The sequence below is a fragment of the Pipistrellus hanaki genome (assembly GCF_964339955.1).
Source record: "Pipistrellus hanaki genome assembly, chromosome: 5".
In the NCBI taxonomy this organism is placed as follows: domain Eukaryota; kingdom Metazoa; phylum Chordata; class Mammalia; order Chiroptera; family Vespertilionidae; genus Pipistrellus; species Pipistrellus hanaki.
The window spans coordinates 71889400-71914044 of NC_140507.1; the positions used below are offsets into that span (position 1 = coordinate 71889400).

General features: G+C 54.9%; 1 protein-coding gene across 2 annotated transcripts; it reads left to right on the top strand.

Annotated features, from left to right (window-relative positions):
• Positions 1–1856: 1856 nt before the first annotated feature.
• Positions 1857–23018, top strand: NCLN (nicalin). Of its 2 annotated transcripts, none has more exons than XM_084883513.1 (15): positions 1857–2208; positions 8268–8458; positions 9298–9442; positions 12251–12345; positions 14060–14140; positions 15950–16053; positions 17130–17218; positions 17302–17441; positions 17819–17997; positions 19527–19614; positions 19706–19744; positions 19827–19987; positions 20913–20966; positions 21095–21173; positions 21333–23018. In XM_084883513.1, exons 1-15 carry the CDS (start codon positions 2025–2027, stop codon positions 21390–21392), a joined length of 1689 nt encoding a protein of 562 aa, XP_084739639.1. In that variant the 5' UTR covers positions 1857–2024; the 3' UTR covers positions 21393–23018. The 2 variants fall into 2 exon arrangements, with proteins under 2 accessions (XP_084739639.1, XP_084739638.1); XM_084883512.1 differs by having other exon boundaries at positions 1858–2208; positions 19824–19987.
• Positions 23019–24645: the final 1627 nt, after the last annotated feature.

Sequence of the window (24645 nt, forward strand, 5' to 3'; positions counted from 1 at the left end):
CTTGGCTGGTGTGTTGGAGCTTTCACTACTCATTCATTCATTTGTGTTAGGTTCTATTCTGGGCACTGAGGCTCCAGATATAAACAATCTGGTTCCTGTCTTCATCAAGGTCCCACCCTGGAGGAGGTGGCAATATCGAGCTAAGAAACGCCCAAGGACATCTCTCTGAGGAGCTAGCCATGCAGAAAAGTGGCAGAGCAGATGCAACAGTCATGGGGCTGCACAAGCGGGTGTATTTTTATAATAGCAACCCTTACTGAGAGCTTCATGTGTGCCTTCCTCCTTCTGAGTCAGTTCATGTCCGTTATCTGATCAACTTCTTACACACCTCTTCGGCGAGTGGAAGAGTATTTTATTATTTCTTATATTTCTTATATATGAGGAAACTGAGGCTCAGAGAGGTGGCGACTTGCCCAAGGTTACACAGATGGGAAGTGGAAGCGCTGGGACTTAAACCCAATGCTATTAATCAACACAAATGCCACCATATCAGAGCCTGGGATATCAACACGTGGGCCAGGGCTGTTGTATTATTCACCCTGTGACCTCAGTCTTTCCATCTGTACAAGGGGGTGTGAGTTACTCATGCTTCTCAAGATCCCTGACCCAGAGACGGGGGATTCTTAGGGTGACCAGATTAGAAAATACAAACTCGATGACGTTTCTGGCTCTCTATCTCTCTCCCTTCCTCTCTGTAAAAAAAGAAGAAAAAAAGAAAATACAAACTTAGGACACACAGTTAAATTTCAGTTTCTGGTGAATAATTTTTTACTATTAAGGTGACCAGACCTGCTTTTGGCAGGACAGTCCCGATTTTTAACAATTTGTCCTGCATCCCACGGCGTTTTAAAAAATATCGCGATGCCAAAACCGGTTTGGCTCAGTGGATAGAGCTTTGGTCTGCGGACTCAAGGGTCCCAGGTTCGATTCTGGTCAAGGGCATGTACTTTGGTTGTGGGCACATCCCCAGTAGGGGGTGTGCAAGAGGCAGCTGGTCGATGTTTCTAGCTCTCTACCTCTCTCCCTTCCTCTCTTTAAAAAATCAATAAAATATATATTAAAAAAATAAAGATAAATTTAAAAAAAATGTCGTGACTTTTTAAAAATGCCCGGGACGTGGGACAAATTGTTAAAATTCAGGACTGTCCTGCCAAAAGCGGGACGTCTGGTCACCTTACTATGATTATGACCCCAAAATGAATAAGCATGTCACCAATCTCTGCAAGAACTTCAGGTTCCAGACTACAAGTCCCATAATCCATTTCGTCATCCCTTTAGGAACCTTCTATGATTTCTACATTCATTCATCCCAAAATTATATAGTTCACCCATTGTGTGCGAGGCTTTCTATTAGGTTCCGGGGGTACACCAATGCACAAAGAAGACTAAAGTCTTCGCCCCCATCGAAGTTTAACATCTATACTCCTTGGAAGTTTTAAGTGATTTTTTCAGACTTCTGCAAGGAAGACTACACCTTCAATGATCCCCTGTGCTTGCTCTATGAAACTACAACTCCCAGGAGACAAAGCGCAACAAGCAGGCCCCTCCCTACATTACCCACTTTTTTTTTTTTTTTTTTTTTTTTTTTTGCCTGGTTCAAGGTCAAGTTCTACATCCGCAGTCACTTCCCCCTCCTTCCACAGCAAGGACAGGGTTTAAATAAATTCCACTTCAAATAGTTCTTTTTTTAAGTCTCCGTATTTTCTGACTTGGAGTTTAAGTGAAACTTGAGCAGTTTTAGCCACACAGCCCACCACAGCTAGCCTTCTGGAGTAAAGGAGTGGGCCTACAACTCCCAGGCGGCTTCGCGCGCGCCGTGAGAAGTACGCCTCCCAGGAGGCAGCGCGGCGGCGCGGGGCGGTCCGCGGCAGTGCCCGCAGGACCCCGGGGCGGGCCCGGGCTGCCCGGCGCCGCGTCTGCAGGACCCCGGCGGCTACCCATGTTGAGGTGAGTCTGCGGGAGCCGCTGCCGCCGCCTCTGTCCCGTCCAAGCCGCCGCTCTGCGCGGCTCCCCCGCCGGCCAGGATGCTGGAGGAAGCGGGCGAGGTGCTGGAGAACATGCTGAAGGCGTCGTGCCTGCCGCTCGGCTTCATCGTCTTCCTGCCCGCGGTGTTGCTGCTGGTGGCGCCGCCGCTGCCCGCCGCCGACGCGGCGCACGAGTTCACCGTCTACCGCATGCAGCAGTACGACCTGCAAGGGCAGCCCTACGGTGCGTGGACCCCGGCCTCCCTCCTGGCCTCCCCGGGTCTCCGCCCCACTCCACGGCCCCTGGTTCAGCCGGCCTCCTCTCGGCCTTCCCCGAGCCCAGGCTCCCCGAGCTGAGATGCCCCCTTCCCTCAAACCGGGTCTCTGCTTCCCGGACCCTAGGACCCTCCTCCCCGGCCTGTCCGGCTGTCGGACCCTCGCCTAGGCCCATGTGAGTCAGAGCATGGGTGCCTGGATCTCCGCTAGGCCCCCAGCTCTCCGCCCAGAGCCCCAGGAATCCCCCGCGCCGGCTCCCGCATCTTCCCGGGGTCCCCTCGTCACTTCGCGGCTGGCCCAGCGTCCCTCCCTGGGCCACCACCGCGTGCCATCCTCTGCTCTGCTCCCAGAGCTTCACCCTCTGGCCTGGTGAGTTTGGAGGTGAGCCACCTCGCTTAGGGTCTGTGCCAGGTGAGCCGCCCCACGTGCCGCTCCAAGCAGCCCCTGCTTTCCACAGCCTCTGGGTACCTCGGTGTCCACATTCTGTTCCCCTCAGGACTCCAGAGCACAGGTCACCAACCCTAACCCTAACCTTAGCCCTAACCAAGGCCTGGCCCCCTGTCAGGGCCCATTTCTCTCCAGGCTCCGAGCTCTTCGAGGTCCCAGCCCATGAGCCAGATTCCTCAGAATTCCTTAGCCACACTCCGCCCCCCCCTGTTTCGGCCCCATGCCTTAGGTTCCTGAGGATCCCTTGGACCCCATGTCTTGACCTTTCCTTTGGTATTTACACCCCTCTTCCTCACTCCCAGCTTCCAGGAACTCCAGGATTTCTGTACTGTCTCTGATTCCGGGCCTGGATCCTGCACAGCTCCTTGCTCCCCCATTCCTGATTCTTCACCTGCTTGTGGTGGTCCTCACCCCAGCACCCAAGTTATCCTAAATTCCCTGGTCTCTTTCCAACCACATGTCTGTATCTGTGGTTCCAGAACCTTCCGGCCTCGGGTTTCTCGTCCAGCCTGGTGCTCTAGGTCCCTTCTAGTCAAAGCCTGACTTCCTGATAAAGGAGCCTCCCTCTCCAATTCTCTTGGTCCTCTCTCCTCTTGGACCCCCTCAGGCCCAACCTGAGAACCTGAGGCCCCAAACCTGTGGAGGGGAAGTCCAGACTTTCCCTCACTGCCCTGGCCACAGAGCTATGCTCTTTCTGTTCAGAGCAGTGGTTGTCACCAGGGTTCATTGGGTGATGACTTTATGAGGGTCATACTGGGGGTGCTTTGAGTGGGTGGGGGCCAGGTGTCCTGCTTATCACCTCACAGTGCCCAGGATGGCCCCACCCAGAGGAAGATCTGGCCCCAGGGCTGAGGGGAGAAACTTGGGGTTTCAGTGATGGTCCCGAGCCCCAGGCCTCGGCTCTGGAGGAGTAGGGGTGGGGCTAGGAGCGCTAATGGTGTGGGCACGGTTCTGTGTATTGACCTTCTCCTGGAGGAAGGGTCTTGGCCAGTCTGTACAGTGGACCTTTTGTGACGGTGGATGGCCTCGGTGTTTTCACTCACGGGAGCCACCAGCCCCAGGTGGCCACTGGGCAATTGAGATGTGGTTCATGCCACAGAAGGAGATTTTTTTTTAAATTTCTTTATTGATTAAGGTATCACATATTTGTCCTCATCCCCCCATTCCCATCCCCCACCCCTCCCCACGCATGCCCCTACCCCCTTGTTGTCTTTGACCACTGCTTAGGCTTATATGTGTGCACATGAGTCCTTTGGTTGATCTCTCCCTTTTATAAAAGGAGATTTTTAGTGTTATTTGATTGTGATAAAGTCACATAATCACGTGTGATGGTGGCTAGCATCCTGGTCGAGAGTTTTCATTGGTTTCCTACAGGAATCCACAATCCAGAAGGCCCAGATCCTAAAACTCAATATAACCAATTTCTCCAGACCCTGCCTGAGTCTCAGTTCCTTCGGCTCACACCTGTCATTCTGCCAACCCAAACGACTCACACTCAGAAGCCTTGCCAAGAGCCTCCTGCCCTCCCCCTCCCAACACACCCAGCTTCTCTCTCTGGCCCCTTGGACAGCTGTAATCTCACAGCCTGGACTCCCCCAGCCCTTTCAGCACTGCCTTGCTTGCACCTGATGTGGCCTCCTTTCTCCCCTCCAGACCCACCCAGGAAGTGCTGGCTGACTTTGTGGAGCAAACAGGTGCCAAGGCACCATCTTTCTGAATGCAGAGCCATGCTCTCCATCTCCCTCCATTGCAGATCCTACGTAACCTCTCTCCCGGCCTCCTCTCCTTTCCCTTAGTTTTTTTTTTTCCCTTCCCCTTTTCCCTCCATTTTCTAAGTCCTTTGCTCCTGACACTGGCATTCCCTCCCATTCTTTTTTTTTTTTTTTTTTTTTATACTTGGTATCTCCCTCCACATTCCCCCTTTCTTGGCCCCCATCTTTGTTGCTCCTAGTGAGAAACACAGACACCTCTTGCCCTCTATGAGGCATTTATAGAAAGTCTGGCTTCCAGGGGTGATTGGAGGGGGCCTGGTGGGGCACCCACCCATTTTAGCCAAGTGCTGCTTATCTGCAGAGGAGGGAGACAGAGGTCTGGCTTGAGAAATCTGAATGAGGCTCTGCCAGTGGGGCTTGCATGTCCACACCCCCTCACACCCTGCAATATCCCTGGCTCAGATGTTGGGCAGACCTGGGGAGGAGCTGGTGGGATAGTTGGTGGAGGGGAGGCTCCTTAGGGGTCTGAGGCATTGCTGCTTATTGTTCAGCAACAGCAGCAGCAGGATTGGTGTGGCCGGAAGAAGCCCTGAGTCTCTCCCTGCCAGGGGTGCCTTTGAGAACTGGAGGGCTAGGTCACTGCTGATTGCAGTCTCCCCGGTGTCTTTCACGCCCTCTCCTAGAGTGCACGCCCCAGCTCCCCAACTCTGGTGCAATCCCGGCTCAGAGTGGCTCAGAGTCGCTCGTTTCCCAACTTCCTGTTCGCTCCTCTTAAGAAACAGGGCTGGGCAGCTGCCCAGGAAGGAAAGGCGAGTGCTCTTTGTGCTGCTGCTGTGAATAGTACTGAGGGAAATACACCAGGAACAGGGCCGCAGGTGTGGCCTCCCCCCACCAGGTGGACTCTGGCCTTTCTTTCTTTTTTTTTTTTTTTTTAATGCTTGAAAAATAATTTAATGTAATAGTCTCAATGGACTCTGGCCTTTCTGAGGTGGCTGCTGCTTTAACAGCACTTGTTTGGTGCTGGTGCACTGTGGCTCCACAGGCCCTAGGAGGTGGGGGTGTTAGTACCCCAGCACCATGCTGGGCAGACTTGCCAGGACTTCTTTACCTAGGATTGGCCCTTTAGCCATTGTTATAAATAAAGTTTTATTGGCACACAGCCACATCCACTAGTTGATGTGTTTCTGACAGCAGAACTGAATAGTCATGACAGAGCTGGTATGGCCCACCCAGGCAAGAGAGTTGATCCTTTGGTCCTCGATAGAAAAATTTGCAGGCTCCATAGTGGGAACCAGTAACAGCTGTCTAGGTGTCCAATGCCCTGTACCAAGCCTGAGCCTCTGCTGGTCTAGAGCAGGGATGTAGGAGGCTGTGCTGGCTTTAACTTCATATCAGTAAAGATGGTCTCTGCCCTTGGGGTGCTCAGAGTCTGGGGGACAGTCCCTGGCCTTCCTCTTATCCCCCTCCTTCCTTCTCTGGCCTTGCTTCCTCCCTCTGGAAATGGGGGTCCTGACTCCTGCCCTGTAGGAGCACCAGGCCCAGGGAGAAGATGCACACAGAAGGCTCTACAGGCTGCCCTTATGTCCCCACCAGACATTTGAGCCACCTCTGGGAGCCCCAGGGCCCAGAACAGGTGGGGCATGGAGGAGGGGCCTTCTGAGCATCCCGAGACTTTCAAGGGCATCCTGAAGGTCTTTGCTGCCCTCCCCCGCTTAAAGCAGAGAGAAGTTCCCCGGAGGATTGGGGGTGGAGGCAGGGTGCCCTGGCCCAGGGCATATGGCCCACCTTTACTCCTTGGTCGCATTTTAACCCCCTGCCAGAGATGGCCCTCCCTGTTCCCACCCGAGATGCTACCTCTTCTGTGTCTTCTCTCCCCACCATCCTCTTAGGGCACGCCATTGGAAGCAAGTCTTCTGTCTGCTCACTTTCCCAAAGAGCTCATTCCTGGAAAGCAGAGGCAGGGATCGAGGCTCCTGGCCCCGAGCCTGGGCTCAGTGTAGCCTAGCATAGGTCTGCATCTGTGCGTGCATGGATGGCGCCTCCCCTGAGCTGCTTCCACCTCCAGCATGGCTGAGGGCTGCCCCCCTGGGGGTGCCAGATCCCTTCTCCATGTCCTCTGCTCACCGTGTGGGTCTCAAACTGGAGGCTCTGGGGGGCTCCATCCAGCCCCCCTGTGGTTAGGGTTTATTTGCTTGCTTCAGCCTGAGTCAGCCTGCAGCATGTGAAATGTTCTGGACTCCTTGCTTGCCTTTACAATTGGGGTGATTTGATATAAGAGTTGGGATTTCTGGCAGCTGAATGGCTCTGACACTGGGGGGCTGACTGAGCCCCCTTACCCAGCATTCCATTGGAAAAGATGGCTCCCTTGCCCGGCTGGTGTGGCTCAGTTGGTTGAGCATCGTCCTGTGCACCAAAGGATTGCCAGTTCGATCCCTGGTCAGGCACATACAGAGGGCAGCCAATTGATGTTTCTCTCTCTCTCCCTTCCTCTCTCAGCATGCCCTGGAGATAGGATTTAAAAAGAGAAAAGATGGCCCCCAAGGGCCAGCCACTACTTCCGTGCACCTGTGGGGAGCTATGTAGGCGTTATCGCCCTCCACAGTCCAGCATTTAACCTCAGAAGGGCTTCTTTGGGACGCCTTCCTCCAGAACTTCCAGGACACAGTGCTCACGTGCTGTGCGCCCAGGGGCTGCCTGAGGAAAGCTCTCTGCGACCTCCTGGTTCTGACCGGCCACTTTGATGGGTGCGGGTTCAGCTGCCCATGGAAAGCTTGTGGGTGGCCAGGGTCCAGGCCAAGACTCAGCCTCTCCCTTCTTCCCTGAGTCCCTGCATCTTTCTTGAGCTCTTAGAAGAGAGGCAGAATATGGCGATTGAATGTACTAGTGGAGCAGCTAGAAGTTTCTACCTGGGGCGACACTTGGAGATGTCTGGTTGTGACATCCATTGGTTGTCACAACTGGGGGTGCTCCTGGCATCCAGTAGATGGGGGAGGGGATGCTGTTCAACTTCCCACAGGGCCCAGGGCAGCCCTCCACAGAGAACAACCCAACCATAGTATCTACTGTGCTGAGTGGGAGAGACCCTGGCATTTCTGGAACTTTCTGAGGGTCACTGTTTCTTTTTCTCCTGGATGATGTTTATCAAGAATCTGTTGGGACAGCCCTAGCTTGTTTGGCTTAGTCGATAGAGCATTGGCCTGCAGACTGAAGGGTCCCAGGTTCGATTCTGGTCAAAGGCACATGCTTGGGTTTCGGGCTCGATCCCCAGTAGGAGGTGTGCAGGAGGCAGCCGATCAATGATCCTCTCTCATCATTGATGTTTCTATCTCTCTCTCCCTCTCCCTTCCTCTCTGAAATAAATAAAAATAGAAAAACAATAACACATGAATCTGTCAGTACGTACTAGTATGTGGCTGTGCTGGTGTTACTTTGCAGTGAATGAGGTCTCTGACCCCTGAATCCCAGTTTATTTGAGGGATAGCCATAAACATGCTGAGGCCCCACCTAGAGGATTAACAATCAAGGCGATGTTAGAGCCCTGGAGGGAAGGGGGTGCTGGCAGGAGGGGGCCACCGGGCTCAGGTTAGCCAGGCCCAGAGTTTGGGTTTGCCCCAGGATTCTGGGAGTCGGGGGAGGGTGGGCCTGCAGATTTGTCCAGGGGGGAAAGTCTCAGCTTTCATTCGGTTCTCAAAAGGCCCTCCTGCAACTCTCCAGGGTTCACGTGGGCACTGCATTCAATGCAGTGGGATGCTGGCCATGGGGCATGTGGGCAGAGGGCTGGTGGGACTCCGGGGTTACTGAGTCGGTGTTCTCTGGGCAAGGCCTTGGACCCTTCTGAGGGAGCACCCCGCCCTTTGGCTCCCCATAGGCACACGGAATGCAGTGCTCAACACGGAGGCGCGGACCGTCGATGCAGACGTGCTGAGTCGCCGCTGCGTGCTCATGCGGTTGCTGGACTTCTCCTACGAGCAGTACCAGAAGGCTCTGCGGCAGTTGGCGGGTGCCGTGGTCATCATCCTGCCGCGGGCCATGGCTGCCGTGCCCCAGGACGTCATTCGGGTGAGCCCCCGTTCCCCTCCTCCTGTGCAGGCCAGGGTCCAGAGCTTCTGTGGGACAGGGGACCCTGATTTGGAGTCAGCTGTGTGGCAAACCATTTCCCGAGCCCTCGAGCCTTTGTCCTTCAGGAAGTGGTGGCACCTGATCCCCTTCACCATTGGTCCCTGTCCCCTGGAGTGACTTTGCAGGGGATACTGGGTGATGTTGGGACATCTGTGGTTGCCACAACTGGGGGTGCTTTTGGCATCAGGTGGGTGTCACCAGGGTGCTGTTCAACACCCCACAGAGAGTGACCCGGACTTGATGTCAGCGGTGCTGAGGGGCAGAGGTCTGCTTTGAATGAACAGGGTCTGATAGGATCCCCCAAGATTCTGCGATAAAGATGCTTTGCACGTGAGAAGGGGGTGTGGGACAGTGGGGGCTGGGTAGGGTCAGCAGCCCACATTTTCCAAAAGCCAGATCAGTGCCAGGCATGCAGTTTGTGCCCACTGTCCATCTGGGGCCCTGCTGTCAGCTTAGGAAGCCAGCACCCATCGTCCACTTATTGCTGAGGATGTGATGGCCCACGTGTGTGAGGGTAGGACGGCCCATTGCCTGTTCTCCCAGCCCACTTCCTCCCTGCTGGGTACCATCCGGGGGCCCCTGGGCACCGCTCCACCTCACCTGTCCCTTTGTCTTCGTTGCACTTTCCTGTCTTCTTGCCCCTTCCTCTTTGGCGCAATCCTGGCCTTGTTAGCTGCCCAGAGGAGGCATTCTTTCAGGCCCTGGCCTGCCTGCCCTCCAGGGACAGCATTGGGCACCCCCCAGGCCATAAGTCACCTAACCGTGTGTCTCTTTCACAGCAATTCATGGAGATTGAGCCTGAGATGCTGGCCATGGAGACCATTGTTCCTGTGTACTTTGCTGTGGAAGACGAGGCCCTGCTCTCCATCTATGAGCAGACTCAGGCTGCCTCTGCCTCCCAGGGCTCCGCCTCTGCTGCCGAAGGTGTGTGGGGCTGCAGGAGCCCAGCGGGTTCATGGGGAGCCTTCCCTGTGGAGGTCCAGGGTCACACTGTGCCACTTCTGAAACCCTTAGCACATCACCCATACTCAACAGTGCACGTTACCGGGCCCTGCCCCAGACCTGCTGTGTCACAGTCTCTGGGCTGGGGGCCAGGACCCTGCATTTTATAGCCCCACCTTATGCCACCACTGATTTCCAGGCAGACAAAAGCTTTGAGCGCTACTAATTTGGAGGGAGGTGTTTCCTGTCTTCAGCCTCCGGATGTTTATGGGAAACATGGCATCTGTTCGGTTTTCTCTGTCCTTCCTGCTGAGTACATCAGGGCAGGTCAGCAGCGTTCCTGGGAGGAGGAACCTGCCTCCTAGCCCATGGACGGGGATTCTGTGGTGAGCTGGGAGCAGGAGGGAGATAGCAGAATTAGTCAAAGAAATGCAGCTGAAAGGAGCCACCTGACCCTCTGTTCTCACCTATTGAAACGGCAGGTGCGACAGGAGAAGAATATCCAGAACTGACAGGCATGGGCGAGGCAGGCGGGCCTGTCCACACTGGGAGACTTGGCCCCGCTCCTGGGGACCAGTCTGGCATGTGTGGTTCCGTTGTAAAAGGTTTGCTCTCCTGGCCAAAGATGAGCTGCGTGGGGTGCTAGATTGGGGATTGACAAACCACAGCTTTTAGCTGTCAGTGTAAAGAAAGCTTGATTGCCACTCTGCTGTGTCCATTTGTTCATGTATGGTGGCTTTCACGGCAGCACAGTTGAATGGCTGTGGCAGAGCAGAGCAGAAAATATTGCCTCTCTGGCTCTATAGGAAAAGGTTGTCAGCCCCTGGTTTGGATCAAAGTCTGAAAGCACCTGTCTGCATTGTGGCAGCAGAAGAGTGGATTTTTGGGAAGACCTAAATTTCCAGTCAGAGCAGAATCCTCTACTTAGTGGAATATTGTGCAGCCATTAAAATGACACCAGGGTAGAATTTTCGCAGCATGCCAACATGCTGATTTAAACGGCGAGTGGGAAACAGCCACAGTGGTTCCTTCGCTCACAGCAAGGTGGTGCTGCCTTGTGTCTGGTCGTGAGCAAGCGAGTTCCAAAGCTCTGGAAACTTAGGCTGTTTGGGCCTTTGGGGATGGGCTGGTGGGTCATAGGCCATCCGATAGGAGACTCCTGTTTCTGAGTCACCTCTAGGGTGACCATCTTCATGGGTGCTCAGTTGGTCCTTGGAAGGCTGGGCCAGGGGACATGAACATGCCTCTGTAAATTTGGAATGAAGTCCCAGGGTATTGTAGGGTGAGGGCACCCTGCCTGCTTGAGGTTGGGGTGACTGTTTCACAGCTCTTATCTTAGACACCCAGGCTCTTTTCCACGTCCAGTCATCCCCTTGCTTTCTATTAGGTCTAGTAATAATTAATGTCGTTTTCTAATACCTTTTTTTAAATCGAATTTATTTAAACAATACAACAAAATTTAATCAACAATATATTGTTGCCGTTGTTTTCTACTACTTGTGCCCAATGCTCAGGAAGCATTTTAATCCCTCTGTTGTAAAATTCTTGTGATTTTGATGCGAAAAATTCGGTCAATGCATTTTTGAGGCATTCTTCATTATTAAATTTTTTTCCAAGAAGAAAGTTTTGCAAAGAACGAAACAAATGGTAATCGGAAGGGGCAATATCAGGAGAATATGCAGGTTGAGGGAGAACTTCCCATTCCAACTGGTGCAGTTTTTCAGCAGTGATTCTTGCAGTATGTGGTCGTGCATTATCGTGGTAAAGAATTACGCCCTTCCGATTAATCAGCACGGGTTCTTTTTCTCTTAAAGCTTGGGCTAACCTTTCCAATTGGGCACTATACATTGCACTTGTAATGGTTTGGTTAGATGGTAAAAGTTCATAATGAAGAATTCCTTTAAAATTCCACCAAACACACAACATCACTTTTTTCGCATGCAAGTCAGGTTTTGGCGTGGGCTGCGGAGCCTCATTTTTGTCCAACCATTGAGGCCACCTTTTCAAATTAACATACAGCACCCATTCTTCATCTCCGGTAACAATTTGCTCTAAAAACGGCAAACGGTTTTGACGAGAGAGGAGCGAACTGCAAATTGTGACTCTTTGGTTACGGTTGTTGTCGGTCAACTCATGAGGAACCCATTTTCCAAACTTTTGGACTTTACCAAGTGCACGCAATTGATTGGAAATTGTTTTTTGTGAACAATTTAAAGTTGTCGCAAGCTCTTGTTGGGTAATTTGAGGATTTTGCACCAAAAGAGCTTGAAGAGCTTCTTGATCAAAATTGGACACACGGCCTCGACCACTCTTGTCATCTAACGAAAAATTTCCCTCGCAAAATTTCTCAAACCAACGCTGGCATTTTCTGGCGCTAACTGCATCTTGACCAAGAGCACTACAGATGTTTTTTGCAGCCTCACTTGCTTTTCTTCCTAATTGGAACTCGTAAAGCATGCAGTGCCGAATATGCTCTTCATCCGCCATCTTCTTAGCCCTAGTTTTGCAACAAAAACCAAACCAAACACAAACTTTTTCAAGCAAAACTTGTTAATTGCACTTCACACGTTCTGTGTTTGAAGGTTATGTCAATACAAGTCAACGCCAAGCAAGATTTTAAACGAATGTTTAAAAACGACATTAATTATTACTAGACCCGATAGTTCATGTGGTCAGTTTTGCATACAGCTCTTTGCATAGACCATCTAGGGTCCAGGGTGTTGGGATGATGAGGATGCTGGCTGTGGTCAGGGAACCCTTGGATTGATCCCTCACTGCTCCTGTCCCCAGTGCTGCTCCACACTGCCACTGCCAATGGCTTCCAGATGGTCACCAGCGGGGTCCAGAGCAAGGCCTTGAGTGACTGGCTCATCACCAGCGTGGAGGTGAGTGTGAACCCTGTTCCTCTGCCGAGTCCCTGGGAACCACTGCCTCCTCCTCAGAGCCCCCCCTGGTGCCTACTGTCCAGTTAGGCCCATTACAGCTGAGCATAGTGGTCTCCTCGGCCCTCTGTTTGGGCCAGGCACTGCCTTCTGTACTAATGGGGCTTCTGTGGGCCCAAATTCCCAGGGACTTATACCACATGGTGCCAGGCTGCTTGGCAATGCCCCCCTTGTCACTGTGCAGACTCTGGTAGAAGTTGGGGTGCAGTCACTCCTCCTCTTCCACACTAAGTGAGTCTGCCTTAGAGCTGTTTGTCACACATAATCAGTTGAGCCCTGGCCGGTGTCCTCAGTAGTAGGTTTTGGCCTGCGCGCCGAAGGGTTGCAGGTTTGATTCCCAGGCCAGGGCATGCACCTGGGTTGCAGGTTCGTTCCCAGCCCCGGTCGAGGTGTGTGTGGGAATAAACCAATCAGTGTGTCTCACACTGATGTTCTCTCCCTCCCTCCCTCCCACGTTCTCTAAAAACCATGGGGGAATATCTGCTGAGCATTAACAGAAAAACAAAGTCAATCAGGAATCCCACGCCTTTCTGTGATTTCCCTTGAATTTCCCTCAAATTCCAGAGGGTCACTCAAGGACGTCCAGGCTGAGGCCTGGAGCCAAGTGAAGTGGCAGTGAGGAGAGGACGCAGATTCCTGCAGAGACTGAGGGGGAGTTTGGGGGGTGGCAAGGCAGCTAGCAGGGCTGATAGGCTGATTCAGGATAAGGGGAGGCTGCTGCAGCCTCTGAGCAATTGATACAATAATCAGATGAATATGTTTTTTAAGCTGCATAAGAGATGGTGGTGATTTGGACAGAGAAAACTGTACTGGCCAGAGTCCTTGTTATCATACTCCCAGGGGGCCACAGCAGATGGAGCCATTGTGGGTCTGGTGGGTCCCTCTCACATTTAAAAAAAACTTTTTTATTGATTTCAGAGGGGAAGGGAGAGGGAGAGAGAGAAACATCAATGATGAGAGAGAATCATTGATTGGCTGCCTCCTGCAACCCAACACTGGGGATCAAGCCTGAAGCCCGAGCATGTGTCCAGACTGGGAATTGAACAGGTGATTTCCTGGTTCTTAGGTTGATGCTCAACCCCTGAGCCTCGCCAGTCGGGCCCCTCTCACATCTGAGGCTCTGTTCCAACCTGCCAGCCTGGTTGCCATGTCTTTGGTTCGGCCATGAGTCCTCTGCCATCCTGTTATTCACAGGGGAAGCAGGGGCAGGGAGGAAGTGGGTGCTTGGCCTCCCCCCCACTGTCCCCAGCCAGTGCTGGGCCTGCAGGGGGCTCGTAGGGCTCCATTCCTGGCTGCACCATTTCTCCTTGTCAACAGGGCTCTGCCCTTCAGAACAGTGGCTTGGAGCGCGGCCTTTGAAGGGTGGGCTTGGTGTCCAGGGAGAAGCACACTCAGAAGATCGAGCAGATTCCTGTAGCTAGAGCTGTGGTCAGCAAACTGCAGCCCTTGGCCAAGCCTAAAGCCTAGCCGTCAGCCTATTTCTACAAAATTTCATTGGCACCTGGCCACGCCCATTCATTCACAGGTCACCCACACTGACAAGTTATGTCAGACCATAGAGTTAGCAAAGCTAACATTATTCTGGGTCGGGTAGCCTAGGCTGTTCTGGGGGTCAGAACCCCAGCTGGCTGCCGCCTCACAGATTGTCTCTCCGCAGGGACGGCTGACAGGCCTGGGTGGAGAGGACCTGCCCACCATCGTCATTGTGGCTCACTACGATGCCTTTGGAGTGGCTCCTGTACGTATATGCTCGCCTCAGAGGAGGGGAGGGGTGCCTTCCTCCTGCACTGCTCAGCCGCTCCGGTGCAGAAGCGGCTGTCTGTGGGCAGCAGCTGTGGGCAGAGGAGCAGCGTCCACTCTGGAGCCCTTTAGGCACTGCCTCAGCTCCTTGAGGACCCTGCAGGGTGGGTGTCATCTTCCAGCTGAGACAGGTGAAACCAGGGTGGGTCTCGTGGAGAGGGTTCCATTGCAGATAGGTGGCTGGGTCGGGAATAGAGCCCGGCGTGTTTGTTAGGGTGTCCAAGAGACTCCGTCAATAACTCACCCAGGACTCAGCAGATGGTTGTCCTCAGGGCAGTAGTTCGTACAGACAGTACTGAGCCCAGGGCAAAGCACTTGAGGCAGTCGGGGTGGGTACCTGACACAGCTCCCAGAGTCCACAGTGTTCACTTATTCCCCCAAAACAAGATGTGACCATGCATGTGAGGTGCAGTCCCCAGGGGCTCAGAGAGACCCAGTGCCTAGAGTTCTCACTGGGGACCAATCATATAGGCCCCTCTGCCTGGCAAGTACGAGATCCAAGTACGAGGAGAGCATGTGCATAGCATGAGTCATGTGTTGGCACGACAGGTTATGTCCAGGAGCCCCCAGAGTCGAGTTGCAGACATTGCCCAGGGCCGGCCTTGCAGACCGGCCTCTCTAAGAGAGAAGTCTGAGGTGCGCTTAGCCCTCCTGCAGGCGGCAGGCATCCCTGGGCCGCCTCTCCCAGCTCCTGGCCTGGCGACACTGGGCCAAGGTGTAAATCTCCTTCCTTTGACAAGAAAGTCCTACTTTGGGAGAACAGCCCGCTGAACCACACAGGTGCTGCTGGTGGTGGGCCTGCAGCCTTGTGTGAGCTTTTGACTGTGCCACCGACCAGTGACGGCTTTTCTGGGGCCACACCACCTGGAAGGCCAAGGCCATCCCTGAGAACACCTGGACCAGCCGGGGCCCAGAGACAGGCTCCTAGCAGTTAGAACAACGCTTCTCAGCGTGTTCATTATTCCTTTTTAGACACTTTTGTCCTAATTTCTGTCTGAAATTAAAAACACTTAAAAAAAAAATATAACTCCATAATGCAAAATTCACTTTTAAAAGCATACAGTGGTTTTTAATATAGTCAGAGGTTGTATAACCATCTCCACTCTCTAATTCCAGAACATTCCATCATCCCCACCCCTATTAGCAGTCTGGACGTTTCACATAAATGGAATCACACACTCTGTGGCCTCTGGTGTCTGGCTCTTGCTGAGCATCATGGTCCTTTTCCCCATGAATTTTACTTCTGTTGATACACTGTGTGTGGGTTAATGGACTGTGGCCTGCGGAGAGTCCTGAGCCATTATGGAATCCAAGATTTTTTTCTTTCCCCAAGAAACTGTCATGCCCCATTGGAGGACTGCTTTCAATCACAGAACCCAGATGAGTTGAGGGAAGGTGCAGGGAAATCTGCACCAAGTCCCCCCCATAGTGAAGGGAGTGAGGGTCCAGGTGCAATGCTGAGGCTGCTGGGAGGGGGCAGCCCTGGTGGCACAGCTCTGCCCGGCACAGGGCAGAGTTGCAGTGGGCAAGGAGGCTCAGAATAGCGCCAGTGTTCGGGCGCTCATCCCTGAGGACTTCGAGGCGCTGTCAGTCTGGGTTCTAAGCAGGGGAGGGTAGCCATCCCAGGTCTGCTCTAAATGTGGCCTGGGGACAAGACCGCACGGGCAGAGTGCTGTGGGAGGAGGCAGTGAGGGGCCACGTGTGGCTGGTGGGGGGTGACGGCTGGTCTTGTCTTGCTCGTCCACAGTGGCTGTCACATGGCGCAGACTCCAACGGGAGCGGCATCTCTGTGCTGCTGGAGCTCGCCCGCCTCTTCTCCAGGCTGTACACCTACAAGCGCACCCATGCTGCGTGAGTGATGGCCCGGAGGGCGGGCTGAGGGCCAGGTGGGGCCACCTGCTGATGGTGGCCCAGGTGCAGTTCCAACCCCAGGAATAAGTGTCTGTATTGAGGGCTGTCATAGGCGAGGCCCCTCCCACATTCATCCCCTGGAATCCTGCCCTGGAGTTGGGGATGCTTTCAGCTGTAAGTAGTATTATAATAGAAACACTCTAAAACAGTCACTTACACTAGTGTCCTTCTCTTGGCACTGTGGACGCTGGGCTGGGCTGTTCTTGCTTATTCGCCCACACATCACGCTGCCCTGGGACAGAAAGGAGCTCAGCGAGAGTGTCCGTCTCCTAGAGCTGTTGTCACCAAACACCGCACATAGTAGCTAAAGTAGCAAACAGTTATGCTCCCAGTTCTGGAGGCCAGAAGGCCGAGATCAAGTTGTCACAGGCCATGCTCCCCACTAAGGCTCCGGGGCAGGGTCCTTCCTGCCTTCCCCACTCCTGGGAGCTACCTGCAGTCCTCAGAATTTCTGGGCTGTGGCTGCGTACCTCCATCTCTCTCTCCTTCCTCAGATGCCCCCTCTCTGTCTTTTCTCTCCTAGAGAGACTGCTGTGGCCCTGGGGGATGGGAACGTGGAGGGTGAGGGTGGCCAGGGATGTGGCTTCTGTGGCAGCCCTGGCTGTAGTCCTGCTTCAGGAAGAGCAGTGCTGCTTCCTTTCACCTTTTCTCTCTGGGTCTGTTTCCTCATCGGTTGAAACCAGGTTGTCTCTCTCCTGGTTTTGAGAGCTCAGAGAAGCCTCTGGAACAGCGGTTCCCCCCCAGGTGACCCGCCTAGGGGATACTAGACTGTCTGAGGGCGCCTGTGGCTGTCACACCTGGGCATGCTCCTGGCATCGAGCGGATGGAAGCCAGGAATGCTGCTCAGTGCACCGGAGTGCCAAGGACCGTCCCACACAGGGATGACCCGGTGCTGATACCGGAAGTGGGCAGTGGGAAGCCCTGCCCTAAGGGCTGGCCAGGAATTGGCACTTGGGGGAGACCACCTCCTCCTTGGACACTCATCTGCCAAAGCTGACACCTCCTCTCCCCATCAGGTATAATCTCCTGTTCTTTGCGTCTGGAGGGGGCAAGTTTAACTATCAGGGGACCAAGCGCTGGTTAGAAGACAACCTGGACCACACAGGTTAGTGGCCCCAGCTTTCCCAGGCTGTGTGGTCAGGGGCCCTGGTTCCCCCCGACCCTGGTCAGCCCCTGCTGTTCCCGCAGATTCCAGCCTGCTCCAGGACAACGTGGCTTTCGTCCTCTGCCTGGACACTGTGGGCCGGGGCAACAGCCTCCACCTGCACGTGTCCAAGCCGCCCAGGGAGGGGACTCTGCAGCACGCCTTCCTGCGGGAGCTGGAGATGGTAGGTGATCCCATGCCAGTCACGTGCCCCTTTCACAGGCAGGCCCCCAGAGGCCCTGACAAGGGCAGCAGGGTATCACTGGGATATCTGCCCTCTGTCCCTTGTTAGCCAGTGTTCACTAACAGCCAGCCATCAGAACAGGCGCTTTGCAAACCCTGGGACCTTGAGTGAGCCTCAGTCGGCTTCCTGGGAGGCAGTGGGTTTCCCCATTTCTAAATGTGGGAGGTTTGGGGAGGGGCATGGGACCCTCTTGGCTCCAGGATCCTGTGAACTTCTGTAGAATGAGCTCGGTGCGAGATGTCCCGCTGCAGACTTGTTGGGTGTGGCCGGGACCCCAGAGCAGCGGGTGGACTCCCTGACCCTGCCATTCCACACAGGTGGCTGCTCACCAGTTCCCGGAGGTGCGCTTCTCGATGGTGCACAAGAAGATCAACCTGGCAGAGGACATCCTGGCCTGGGAGCACGAGCGCTTCGCCATCCGCCGGCTGCCCGCCTTCACCCTGTCCCACCTGGAGAGCCACCGCGACGGCCAGCGCAGCAGCATCATGGACGTGCGGTGAGTGCGGCCCCAGGCCTCCACTGTGTCTCAGAGCTGTCTTTCTGTCTGGGTCCTACGAACAAACACCATTCTTCCCGAGGCGGGGAGGGGGCTGGCAGTAGACAGGGGTGCTGGAGGGAGCAAACCTGCATGTGGGCTGGGGGGTGGGTGGCAGTAGTCTGGCAGCTCAAGAAACAGCATGGCTCCTCCGTGCTAACTCAGCAAGAGGGTGCTGGGGACAGGGACACAGCAAGTGGCTTCCCTCCACCTCCAGCCCCTACGCATGACTTTTAGACCCTGAGCACCTGTGGCTTCTGCCCGCAGGCCTTTGCATGGCTGTGCTGCCGCCTGGCGAGCTGTGCCCTGTCTCCCTGGCCCCTCATGCTTCCTTGGGAGCCCTCCCCACCAACTTCTTTCTCACTCTTCTCTCTGAAGCTGCTACCTCTGGCTTCCATTGTTTCAGGACCTCACATCCCATTAGTTCCCCTGCTAGCATGGCTGCCCCCAGTGGGGATGGGGGTATTGGGAGCCAAACCCCGAGCCTGGGACAGTCTGCCTGCGCCCTCTCATTGGCCAACCCTGAGCAATGTCCTCGCCCCTGGACACACATCAGCTGGGGGAAGGTATGAGAGGTCCTGGATGGGTCTCAGCCCAGCCTGGTGACAGGCAAGACCCAGAGAGTGAGAACAGGCCCAGCGGGAGCATCGGCTGGTCCTGGGGCTGGAGGGCTTCTTGGAGGAGGTGGCACTGAAACCGAGGGACATGAGTCAGGAGCAGGGTGTTCCAGGGCAGCGGAAGCTGAGAGCAAAGGAGAGTTGGAGGGAAAGAGGAACAGAGCCCGGAGAGTGAGTTGAGCCACCTCCCCCTGCTGCTCTCCTATCCCAGAGGGTCCCAGCATCTCACACCCACTTGGATCAGTGACTGTTTGTCTCCAGCGTTCCTCGTTTCGGGCTGTGTTGCCTATAATCCTTGGTGTCCCTTGGCTTGTGACTGCATCACCCCAAACTGTGTCACTTGTCACAAATTTTCCTCTTATAAGGACATTCGCCATTGGATGTAGGGCCACCCTACTGTAGTGTGACCTCATCCTAACTAATCACATCCGCAAAGATCCTGCTCCAAATCAGGCCACGTTCCCAGGTTCGGGTGGGTGTGAATTTGGGGGGGATATTGGATCCTAAGTGCTTGGTGTGAACTGCCTTCAACAACCCATGCAGGCAGGTCCTCTGACCACCCACGTTCCAGATGAGAAAACTGAGGCTCAGAAAGGTCAGTCCATTCAGGCAGACACAAGGAGCCAGGCTTGCTTCTCTGAACCTGCGAATAACCCCCAAGGGTGTGGGCAGCCTTTCGAGGAGGGCAGGGTCCCCCTCAATTTTAAAGAAGAATCTGAGGTGTGGAGAGGTGCCTGCCCTGCCCAAGGAGACTGTGTCTTTTCTTATTTTTATTATCATTAGATACATGGTTGCTCTTGATTTTGGGTGATTATAAATGATGCTGATTCCAAATATATATAGATTTTTTTTCCCCCCAAATCTGCCCCGAAGGTCCCGGGTTGACTCTAAAACCCTGACCCGCAACACAAGGCTCATTGCAGAGGCCCTGACTCGAGTCATCTACAACCTGACTGAGAAGGTGAGACACCCCCCCGCCCCCGCGGCTGCAGGCCCTCCCTGCAGCGCGCCCGGTGGGTCGGGACTGAGAGCCTGTCCCTTCCTCTTCGCAGGGGACGCCCCCGGACATGCCCGTCTTCACGGAGCAGATGGTAACCGCTGGGCCGGGTGGGCGGGGGCCTGGGCCAGTGGGAGGAAGGGGTCCCTTGACCATGGCCATGTCCCTCGCAGCAGATCCAGCAGGAACAGCTGGACTCGGTGATGGACTGGCTCACCAACCAGCCCCGGGCTGCCCAGTTGGTGGACAAAGATGGCACGTTCCTCAACACACTGGAGCACTACCTGAGCCGCTACCTGAAGGAGGTGAAGCAGCACCACATCAAGGCTGACAAGCGGTGAGGCGCAGACGGGCCGCCCCGCACAGGCTCAGGAAGCGTGGCTGACAGGGAGCATGCTCTTCTAGTCTTCTGCACCTTCCCCAGTGCCAGATTGACAAACAAATAAAACCCTGGATGATAAGTAAAAAATTATAGGGTACTAGTTAAATTTGAGTTCCAGGTAAACAGCAAATTGTTTTTTAGTATAAGTATCGATATATCCCATGAAATGTTTGGATATACTTATCCCTAAAAGCCTATTCCTTATTTATCTGAATGCACAGAGAACAGATGTCCTGTGTTTTACCTGGCAGCCCTATACCTCCACCCACCCTCTGGGCCTTTCGTGCTCCAGGCATCGGGTGGCTTGTACCCCGTCCCTGTCTGCCCTTAGGGTGCTCCTCCTCACCGTGGGCCCCTGAGTTTTGTCTTTTCTGCTCAAGGCTCCCAAGCTCCCCAGCTACACTGAGCAGGCACCTCAGGGGCCGTGATAGGAGAGGCACCTGTGGGTGTCCATGGCAGGAGGTGTCCCCAGACTGCTCATGGCCCTTGCTGGCCTCCACCTTCCATCCGAGTCATGGCACTCCCTGAAGCAGAGCACTTTGAAGAAACTGAGGCTCAAAGTGGATTTCCAGCCGAAACGAGGGTCTCTGCTTCTCGGGCCATGGTCACCCACCCTCTATAGAAACACTTCCGAGGCCAGTCAACTTTCTACAGTCCCTGGATTCCACTTTAAAAGATTGTTTCAGCACCAAAACAGTAGTAGGGAAGATGGTATTTCAGAATAAAGGACTGCCCTTTCCCAGGAGGAATAGTGGCAGCCTCGAGGAGACACACAGGGGGTGCTCCCTGCCCTGTCCCTGGGCTGTGGGACCTCCAGGTGGTCTGGTATCTGGGGGCCCGGCTATCGGGGCGAGTCCACTGAGAACCCACTCTCTCCTAGGGACCCCGAGTTTGTCTTCTACGACCAGCTGAAGCAGGTGATGAATGCCTACAGGTGAGCTGCTCTGGACCAGGAGCCCTGTCCCTTGGGTTCCCTGCCATCCAGGGGGCTCTGGTCCACAGGACAGCCAGGGAGTGGCCAGTCCCTCCTCCTCCCTTGACCTCTGGCTCCTCTTTCTCCAGGGTCAAACCAGCCATTTTTGACCTGCTCCTGGCAGTCTGCATCGGCGCCTACCTCGGCATGGCCTATACGGCGGTCCAGGTGAGCTCACAGGGCGCAGGTGGGAGGGCGACCTGGCCAGGTGAGTTCTTGCCCCCATCCTGCCTAGAAGCATGTGGACTCCACAGTCTGGGCCTTCCTTGGTGGGATTTGTCCCTGCTCTCATTCCTGAACTCACTTGCACCCTCCCACTGCCTCCAGCACTTCGACCTCCTGTACAAAACAGTTCAGAGACTACTCCTAAAGGCCAAGACGCAGTGACGAGGCCCTGCCAGCACCATGTGCCCCTGCCCGCCACCCTCACCACCACCCCTGGCCTGCAGGGGCTCACCAAACCCCCGAATTACAGAGCTTTTCTGTGTTGCTCTTGAGGATTTAGGGGGTTCTTTCTCGTTTTTGTCTTCAAACTCCCTTGGAGGAGCATTTGGTAGAGTTTGGGGCCAGACCACAGACTTGGGAACAAGCGGTGGCTGATCCTCTGGCCCAGGAGATGGCCTCAGGCTCTAAGCCGTGCTGTGAAAGGAAATTGCCCGGCACAGCCTTGGGGTCACTCCGCTCGTGATGCTGACCACGGCTGGCACTGGCTCTGCATCTGTCCTCCGCGCTGTCTCCATCCCCCTCAGTGTCTCGGATGCTCTCTTCATGTTGGTCTGAAGAGAGCAGCACCGGCCTCTGGGTCCCCAGCTTGTAGCTCCGGCCTTGGAATGTTATGTCTCCCCTGGGCCAGGGCTGAGGCTCATGTCTCCCAGGACCCCACTGGACAGTGGTGCCCTGAAGACCTGGAGGCCCCCGCCTCTCCTCTACCGCCTTCCTGCAGGGCCCCTGCGCTGTTCTCGTCACGGGCTTCTCTGGCCTCTGCTCCCTCTCACTGCGCCCTAGGGAATGCCAGCATCTCCCCAGGCGTCTTCTCTGTTGGCTCCCAAAGGGAAACGGTGCCTTTGGCGGCCCCAGGCTCCAGAGGCAGTCCGCAAGGAGGCCCTGGAGGAGAGGCCCTGGAGGAGAGGCCCTGGGCTGAGACTCTGGCCCCTCTGCACACTCCCTTCTTAGCCCAACTGAGCCGTTTCCTCATCTGAAAAGGAGGGTGTGGTGTGAAACCATGCTGGGGCCTGGTGGGGGTTGTCAGGGCAGAGTGTTTGCTGCAGAAGATGCATCAGTAGGATCCAAAGGGGGAAAGGGGGGGCTCTGCAAGCCTCAACCAAGCCCGCAGTCTACAAACCAGGTGCCTCACGGGCGTGAGCTTCTCTCCTGGTGGAGAGGAGGCTTCCAGCACTGGATGGACCTCAGGGAGATGCAGGTTACCAATTCAGAGCAATATAATCAAGCAAGTGTTAAATGCTAAGGGGAGGGTCAGGACCAGGGAGGAGGGCTCCAGCCTCACCATGGAGGACTGAAGGGGTGTAAAGGGGCAAGAGGACCGGCTCTCCCCTCCCCACCCAGCCTGCTGTTGCCCCTTCCCCAAAGCCCGCCCACAGGAGGGACTGTCTGGGCTCTTCTGGGCGCTCTTGTCTGCCTCCACCTCCAGCCTCCCACCTTTGCCAAAGCAGTCCCTCAGAACGTCTGGCCGTCTTGTCCTCCAGCCTTCCGGGCCCCCGGCTGTTGGCTAAGTCGGGCCTCGGGAGAGGTCAGCGTGGGGGCCACAGGCTCTGCCTCGTTCCTCCCCTTCCTGGAGGGCTCTCTGCTTGACCACCTCGGTGGGCTCGTGCTACAAGATGAGAAGTTGGACAGGGCGGGCGGGGGGAACTCATCTTCGCCCACATGTGACTGACCGGTGCGCCGTCTGGGATTGCCCAGCTAGTGCCCTCCCCCCCAGGTGGCTCCGGCCACTGTTCAGAGCTCAGGCTGGATGTGGGACAGTCGGATGATCAGAAAATAAAGCCATATCGAACATTCAGCCTCATTGTCTGTCTGGGAGAGGGCAGGCTGATTCTGAGGCTGTGAGGGGTTCTGTCAGGGCTCCCAGTGCCTGGCGTTCCTTGGATTGAGGACCAGAGCTCCGGTCTGCCTCCATAGTCCTACTGAGTGTTCTCTGTACGTGTGTGTCTACTATGGGTACTGGTCATTGGATTCAGGGCCCACTCTATTCTAGTACAACCTCATCTCAACTAACTGCATCTGCAAAGGCCTTTTTTCCAAATAGGTTTCATTCTGAGGTTTCCAGGGTTATAAATTTGAGGGGACAGCATTCTACCCAGTATGGGGGAGGGGCACCAGGCTGTGTGGAGGCCCCTCCCACCAGCCAGCCCCAGCCCCTGGGAGCGTCCTGGCCTGGGCACGGCCTCTGGGACACTTGGTACAGGCTCCGGGTTTGTGGAGGGAAGAGGGCTGGGCCATCTCTCCTCTCCCCTGCCGTCCCCCTTACTGTGGCTGGAAGGTGGCTTTGGCCTCATCATGAACTCTGGTAAAAAAAAAAAGAAAAACCCACATTTCAGAGGAAAGGCCAGCCCATTACCTTCTTATGTTCACATAAGCTGATGTTTCCTTTTTTAAAATAATAAGTTCCACTGATTGTAACCAAGAAGACGAAAACCACCAATAGCCCAGCTGGCAAAGATGGCTGCCCTCATGCCTGTGTGTTTTCATCGTGTTTCCCAGTGTGTGTGGGTGTATGAGAATATAAGTGCATGCAATCTCATTTTGAAAATAGGACTCGGTTTTTAAGTATTTCTCTTTAAATAGCTCTTTGCAGACATAGCGGGAATGCAGTGAGAGGGGCACACGGGCGCTTTGTCTCCAAAGACGTTACAAGATAGCAGTGAGCCAAGGCGGGGCTGCTGTCAGCTCACTAAAGCGCTAGAGGAAAGGAGGCCTTGGAGCCAGGTTCAGGGCTTAGCCTGGGACGAGCTGCCACTGCCCAGTGCTCCCCCAGTGGCACCCGGAAGCCGTCACCACACTGAGGTGAACATTTCCCTGCTCCCTTCTGCAATCTCTCCCTGTGCCTAGTTCCCAGGTGGCCACTGGTCATGTCACTACATATTACCTCATTCAGCTGTGAAGTCAACCAGTGTCTCCCCCCTTTCTTCCCCCCCCCCCCCCATGGCCAGAACAAGAGCCCCTGTCCCAGCCACCCTGGGCCGTGGTTCACTGGGGAATCGGGTAAAAATAGTTGGGGGTGGACAGTGATGGCCACCTGAGGTGATTTTGAGTGAAATCAGAATGGCAAGAAGGATTAAGCTGTGTGGAAATCCGGGTTAGTGTTCTGACAGGGCACAGTCCATGCAAAGGCCCTGGGGCAGGATGGTGCTCGGAAAGAGGAACAGTGAGGAGGCCCGTGTGGCTGGAGGAGAGGCAGGCTACTGGTAGGATCTTGGTGAGGTGTTGGCATTTTATGCTCTGTGATGGGGAACAGGAGAGGGGGTAGCCCAAGGAGAGGAACATAGGCCTGACTTGTATTTGGAAAGGTCACTGGCTCCCCAAGGACATATATGAAGATGAAATGAGATCAGGCCATGCGTGCGGACATGTGAGAGATTGTTCCTTGGGCTCCCTTGGTGCCCATGATCACCTTAAGTCCCCG